This window comes from Psammomys obesus, unplaced genomic scaffold (genome assembly GCF_907164565.1).
Source record: "Psammomys obesus unplaced genomic scaffold, mPsaObe1.curated_primary_1811, whole genome shotgun sequence".
In the NCBI taxonomy this organism is placed as follows: Eukaryota; Metazoa; Chordata; class Mammalia; order Rodentia; family Muridae; genus Psammomys; species Psammomys obesus.
The window spans coordinates 9282262-9289872 of NW_026591918.1; the positions used below are offsets into that span (position 1 = coordinate 9282262).

At 38.4% G+C, this 7611-nt stretch overlaps 1 protein-coding gene across 3 annotated transcripts in view; it reads right to left on the minus strand.

Annotated features, from left to right (window-relative positions):
- Positions 1-205: 205 nt before the first annotated feature.
- Ankrd28 (ankyrin repeat domain 28) overlaps positions 206-7611 on the minus strand; it is a 90938-nt gene continuing 83532 nt past the window's right edge. For all 3 annotated transcript variants that reach the window (XM_055612215.1, XM_055612214.1, XM_055612216.1), the window contains one exon: positions 206-3762. In XM_055612215.1, coding sequence (XP_055468190.1) covers positions 3476-3762 — 287 coding nt within the window. In that variant the 3' untranslated portion in view covers positions 206-3475. The remainder of the gene's footprint in view (positions 3763-7611) is intronic.

Below are 7611 nucleotides of genomic sequence, written 5' to 3' on the forward strand. Positions count from 1 at the left end.
TACTAAAAAGCCACTGAAAATTTCAGGGTAAAACCCACAGCTGGGCATAGAAGCACATACCTGTAATCCCAGCACTTGGAGGTGGAGGAAGAACAAGCTGGAATTTATTCTGGCTGTATTGAGACCCAGAAACAAAAACCTGCCATAAGTTAACACATTTTAAAGGGAAAAATTCTGTATATGTAAAAGAAGAAAGACACTTCAATTTTTGCATTAAAATTTATTTCATTTAAAAGATCCAATATATGAAGCCAAATTAACCCCAAATTTACAGCTACATTTAGAGATCTCCTGAACTATAAATGGCACTGTTCGAGGTCACCTATCATCACTATTTCCCCAAAGTTGTTTTTGAGCAAAATATGGTATTACTGTAATACACATCTCAGATGTCATCTTTCACGCACACGTTAAAGCTCATGGGCTTTTCCCTTGTGGGTGAGGATAAAAACACAACAGAACCAGGTCCAGGGCTTTTCCCCCACTGGGTGTGTGTAACTATAAAGTAACTCATGGCGCTGTGCTTTGCTCCTGTATTTACTCTGAATACTGGTGCTGGCCAACACTTTCTGGGACAGGACTTCAGAACTTCCCTCTTCCAGCACACACCAAAACCCGTGGGACAAACTATCACAAAGCAAAGGAACGGCTTTCCCAGCTGGCTGATAATAGCACAAACCACCTCCCAATGTTTTCAGTTATGGCATCATTTACATAAAATGATGCAGTATCTGTGGTCTCTACAGACACATGAGGATAAATTAAAAGATGAGTTTGTTACTTTATAGCTACACCTTGGATCTCAATAGATGTGGAGACAATGTGTCTAATGAGTCCTTCTGGAAATCACTTCAGCAAAAGGAGTCAACAGCCTGTGAAAGAAGTCATGGCAGAGGGTGGAAGATTCATCCTTCCAACACTCTTGGAGGACAGAGCTGGGCCCAAGGACAGAAGTTACCGGGAGGGAGGCTTCCACTCCATTAAGGAGACCTTCCTAACAGAGCTGCTCAACAATGGACTGCTCGTGAGGTAGTCACTGGAAGTGTTCAAGGTGGAAAGACAACCTTGGAGAAGGGACTCCTGCATTTGTTAAGAGGTTAGACTGGATGAACCTCAGGTCTCTTTCAATTCTGAGATTCTAGAAAATTCCCTCAGGGAATTCAGAAGAGAATTCCTAAAAGGAAAGAGAAAGCACACATATGGTATACTTTTAGAATCCTCTTGAGTTTTCTTTTTTAAAAGGTACAATAGAAAATGTAGTCTACGGTCTTTAAAATGCATATTTACCCTTCTACCACTATTAATCAGGAAGGGTTCATTATGACTTTATATTATAAAGAAAAGATGGAGATTATATTTATAATTTTGTAAATATTTTAGAAAAAATGCTTAAAATCTAGTAGTCAATGCCCTAGAAACTTTATAGATTTTTAAGTAATATGCACAGATACAAATACATTATTCATTAAATACAACTCACATCTGTGTTTTATTATACTCTAAAATATACAGGAATCTTGATGTACTGAAAGAGTGCAAGTAAATACAGTATTCAAGCAGTCACTATTTCTATGTACATGCTCATTAATTCTTCAAAAAACCCACAAAATTATCAAATAGATCAAAATACTGTTCTGTGTTTTCACACTTTATATTCAGAAAAACCAGCTGATAATTTACAATGTCATAAAGGTCCAGTTTCACAATACAAAAAGGTTAAGATGAAACTGAGTATCGTTTGTTGCAATGGATGGAACTTTACTCAGCTCTAGTGAGACCTCCCGTGTGAACTCATTCTACCGGGAAAGTGACACTTAAGAGTAAACACCGAAGCACAGACGAGTGTTATTTAAAAGCCTCATGTCAGCCTCTTCTCTACTACCTGAAAGGCCGTCTTCAGTTGGGCAGGCGATCTCTCTCCGACAGTGACAAGCTGCACATGTGCTCTAGATCTGAGTAGAACCTAAAGCCTGTAGGATTTTAACTCTTGCCCAATACAGAAATGCCTTCCGAGTAACCTGATTCTGTTTGTTACGACTCATCATCAAAAACAAACCTCAATACTTCTGAAAATGGAGTCAAATGGTTTCATGTTGACTTTTATGAAGAAAATATCTGAAGCCAGGTGTTGGTGGCACACACCTTTAACCCCAGCACTCAGAGAGATAAAGGCAGGTGGATCCCTGTGAGTTCAAGACCAGCCTGTTCTATAGAGTGAGTTCCAGGATAGCCAGGACTACACAGAAAGATCCTGTTTTTTTTTAAAAAAAAAAAAAAAAGAAAGAAAGAAAAGAAAAGAAAAAAAGAAAGAGCTGAATGCCTTACAGTACTGTACTAAACCATGAGAGAAAGCAGATGTATTTTTACATTGTTTTCTTTTACATAAAAATGTTGAAAATTCCAGTTTGTATAGAATTCACAACTAGCTTTAGATAATGTCTTGTAACAAGAGTCTTTAAACATTTTTTTATTTTGATTCTTGCTTGGCAAAGTTAAGATTAAAATAAATAACAGTAAAAGCGCTCCAGCGCAAACGCAGAGACCCCAAGTCACCTAAAAGTGATGAACGTGTGCTCCCCAAGTAGAGTCTCAGACAGCCCCACTCCCCAGAGCCACTACATTACAATAGGGAATAATCCGTTTTTAATTCCATAAACAATTTCCTTCACGGCATCCCTTAAACAAAAATAGTTCAATTTAAAACCAAACCACTCAAAAGTGGGCAACAGCCCTGACCTAATCTATATCTCTGTCACAAGTACTTTTACCCACACTGCACCTAGTCATCTGGTCTTGAATTCTATAAAAACTGTAATTTAAGATCTTTTATATAAAAATGTAAAAATACATCTGCTTCTTCTTATGGTTTAATACAGTACTGAAAGGCTTTCAGATGTTTTCTTAATAAAAATCAACATCAAACCAAATCTCAGCTTTATTTTCAGAAGTATTGAAGTTTGCTTTAGAAGCTGTCTCATTCCACCTATTTCCATTTCCACAAAATGGAGTTCTAATAAAAAAATCTGTACGTTATTTGGTCCATGGCAATTTGGTGTGTAACATAATGCCTATTATATGAAACTTTTATTGCATTTAAATTTAGCTCTAATTTTATGGGTAAATTTTAACCTAGTGTTTTTATCTCTTCTTTAACAGCAGTGTTGCCCACATAAGCAGGTCAGGGAGCAGTGTCCCAATTTCTGGCACTGCAAAGCCAATTAAAACAGTCCCACAAAGCAACTGACATCAATGTGTTTTCCACTGGTCAAGTCATTATTAAGATTCTAGAAGTTCCTTTTGCAAAACTTGCCTTTAAGATTCTTCTTCCTAATGTCATCACAATACTTCTATTTGTTCACTGCGTGATCTTTCTTCAGGTTGAATCTGTGTCTGAGTAAGAAAAGTGCTTTTTTCCTGAAAAAGCTGGTTTGAAGTTTCAGTGTCAGAGCTTCCGTAGAGGCCCAGGCTCAGCCTTTCAGTAGGTCTCAGAATCAGAGTCGTTGAGCTCGTCCACATCAGTGTACAAGTACTCCTGTTCCCCACCAATGTTGTTGAAACTGCAATAGGAGCTAGGTTCATTCCTCATGATAGGCAAGGCTTCAAAGCTAACTGTTTTTGAGGTGTTGGTATAACGGTTAATGGCATTGAATGTCAGGGATGACAACGGACTACTTGATGAGACAGGCATCATGGTGGCCAAAATGAGAGCCAGGCAGTCAGCCACATCCTTATTGGGAGCACAGGCCAAAGCTGGGGTATAACCTAGAATTGAATTTAAAATTTAAAAATTAGTAACACACAAGCCATAAAGCACAAGACAGCAATTCTAAAGGCCTTCAGCTTTACACATAGATCCTATGGCTGATAACAAATTCTTTAGGCAGACTGATACACAACTTTCTAGTAAGCAGAAAGAGACACAATCATAAAAATGTTGGGGTACAAGGAGAAGTTTCCTACTAAATAACAGAAGAGGAAACTAGAGCCTCCCAATGGATACTTTGCCCAACATCTCACAACTCACACATATTCAAACCAACACAGAGAATACAGGGCATTCTTAGAGAAATGAAAAACCCCAATAAACACACATTAGCCAGTTTAAGACAAGCGAGTCACAGCTTACCATAAATTCAGACTTGTTTAAGTCAACTTTTATATGCCGAGCATCTAGATGTATAATTATACGAATTAAACATTAAGGAGATGCTCACTAACTACATACCAAATGAATGAGAGTAGGCAAACTTTTCTTGATGTGTCTGTCAGTCAGCCTCAGGTGAAGACTATGGTTGGGGAGATGGCTCAGTAGGTAAAGTACCGTGTAGGCACAGGAACTTAGGTTCAATCCTAGCTCCCATGTAAACAAACCAGGCACAGTGGTATGCACTTACAATTTTACTGCTAAAAAGATAAATTCCTAGGACCTCTTGGGTAGACACATCCATGTAAGAAAATGATAAACTAAACTAAATGTTAAAAGCCCAAACCTAAGATAAGTATTTTCTTTTATTTTAGCAGAAATCCTTCCTCAGACATAAAGTGCCCCAGCACCAAGCATCGATGGGAAGGCCACGGGGAAAGCATGTAACACCTCGGCAAAGAACTAGCCTCTGGATGGAGTGGGAGAGAAGATGGTGTAAGTAACAGTGTGATGGCAAGCTTCAATTATTCCATGTGACGGTTTGGTTTTTATTTGTTTTAAGCCATGTGGGCTCAAAAGGTGCCAATGCCACAGATGTCTTGAAATTTTAATCTGCAGCTTTATTTACTGTTGCATTGTTTTTCATATTACTATGTTTATATTTTACATGTGAATTTTAAAGGACATAATTTGTTTTTAATGTAGAATGATTTATTACAAACCAAATATTGATAAAGCCACCAGCCAGAAGAAACAGAAAGAGACTATTACCACAAGTACTACAGGGCTTTTCCTCCTTCACAGTGGTAACTACCACCCTGACCTTTTCTTGTGATGACTATTTCCTTGTTGTGTAGTTTTTGTTGGTTTGTTGTTTTGTTTTGTTTCCAAGACAGGGTTTCTCTGTGTAGCTCTGGCTGTCCTGGAACCACTGAGATCCACTTGCCTCTGCCCTCCTGAGTGCTGTTACTTAGTTTTTGAACCAAATATAAGCGGAAGCATATAGCATATGTATTTTTAAATCTGACTTCTAATACTGTCACAGGCAACTATAGTAAGATAATTTTTGCTGCTGTGCAGTATTTCACTATATGATCATACCACAATATATATATATATATATATATTTTTTTAACTACTGGGCATTTGGCTATTTCTACCTTTTCCTATTTTCATCATGATCATTATTAAGTATTATTAGCCTTCATGATTAAATTTAAAAATTTCCCTTGTAAAATTACCATTTTGTTAACTATCAAAGGGAACAACTAGCTGACTACTCTGAAGGACTGGCAGAAATGACTGGAGAATGAACATGATTTAATTCAATTACTTCCTCAAAATGCCTGAGTGAATTCTTTATTCTCACATGTCTTTCGAAGGTTCTTTTGAAAATGTGAAGGTGCCAGCTGTTGTTACCCTGAGGCTGGCAAACTTAGAAGCCCAGCCATTAGCGAGCAGAGCGCCCTGAGTGAGTGGGACCGCGTCTCTCAGCAGTTCGTGTAGAAAGAACAGGACTGCAAACAGAAGCCTCTCTTCTATAGAGGTTGGTGGGGCTACATAATGAGTATGTAACAGTTCTGTCTTCTTCAGAAAACCCATCTCGGCACCTCTAACCCCTTCTTGGGCGTGAACAAAGGCACAGAATATGCTGGCCCTTCATCCTGTCTTTTGTTTTCTAAGACAGAGTTTCTCTGTGTAGCCCTGGCTGTCCTGGAACTCCTTTTATAGCTCAGGCTGGCCTCAAACCTCAAGAGATCTGCCTGCCTCTTGCCTCTCAAGTCCTGGCATCAAAGGAGTACGGTGCCACTGCCTGGCTTGTCTTTATTTAGTCTTAGAACGTATTTAATCATCCAACTGTTATTACGAGACTAATTTACAACTCTCAGTACACACAATCATAAAATGAGATTGGTATTCATTCAACTTGTCAACTAAAGCGACTGGAGACCTTCATCAACAGCTTTAGTGTCCTTTTCTCCTCTTTCTCTCTCTCCCTCTACACCCCCCCCTCCCTCCCATCCTGTCCTGGAACTTGCTATACTGATCAGGCTGGCCTTAAACTTAAGAGATTCGCCTGCCTCTGTTTCCTGAGTTCTGGGATTAAAGGTGTGCATCATCACGCCTGGCCTCTTTTTTATTTATTAAAAAAATACTATAAATTCTTAGAAATAGTCAACAAAGACCTACATATCATAATGTGGCCAAATATAAAATGTTTTTATTTCCACATTTTAATCAATATGAGTAGCTGCATTCCTAGAAATATCTGTATTTTGCTTTTGGGTTTCAGATCTATATGTTTAATTACTTAGTTTCACTCAGCTTTCCATATGTCCCCAAATTAACTTCACTCTTTCTCCTGTATTCTTGGCTCAATGACACTTTAGAGTGTCATTCATCCATACAAGCTTCCCAAGCCACAGTGGATATGACTTCACCTACAAAACCCTGTCTCTCCTTTACACCAAGTCCCAAAGAACCTATGATTATACATTTGCCATTCCAAGTACCTTCACCTCAATGCTGATGGCCACTTACACCTCTAAGTCTTATTTCCCATTCTAGTCTTGCTGCCCCCTTTCCAATGCTTGGTCTCCTAAAAACTTAATCTAATGTTTGCACTCATCTCAAGTTCTCTTTCAACGGGCCTACTCTTCAGTTTAGAAGGTTCTCTCCCAAACTACCACAGAAACCTGCAACTGGACACTGTGCAGTGTGAGGCTTTTGGGCATTAATACCAAATGGGATTTCTTCACCAAACCTCTCCCCTTAAGGCTCAAGGCTCTCTATGGAAGAGGCGGGGGTAAAGGTTTTAAGATCCACAAGAGATATGACTCCAAGGCTCCCATCTCTAACAAAGAAGCTATCTTCAATTTATAACTACTGGCAAAAGAAAAAAAAAAATCAGTTTTCTCCACTAGAGTTTCACTGAGTATATTAACCACACTTCAGGGCAGGCCCCATGTCCACGAGGAGTTGGCCAACAACTATTATTTTTGTATTTTAAAATAATTTTGAAAATTTTTGTGTATTTTTAAATATTTTGTAGACTTTTGTCTCATTTTGCTTTGAACTTTTTTTTATCTTATTGGTCATTTTATGTGTCTGTGTTTCCTGTTGAGACAGAAAAAGAGAAAGAATAAACAAACATAAAATTGGGTGGGCAGGAAAACAAGGAGGACCTGGGAGAAATTGGGAGGGGAAAAACATAGTCAAAATACATGAAAAAAAAAAAAATAAATAAAAAAGGTTCCCTCCCAACTTGCTGCTGCTTTGGAATGTCTTATCTGATCTTGTAGGAAGGGTCAAGACCCTTTAATGTGCCTTTATAGGGAGCAGAGTATGACATACTTATTCCACAAAGATGTCTCAGAACTTAACACAGTTTTGACAAAATTACACATGCAACAGACATCCACCGAACCCCCAAACTCTTCTAACACTTAGAAAACATCAGTGAACAC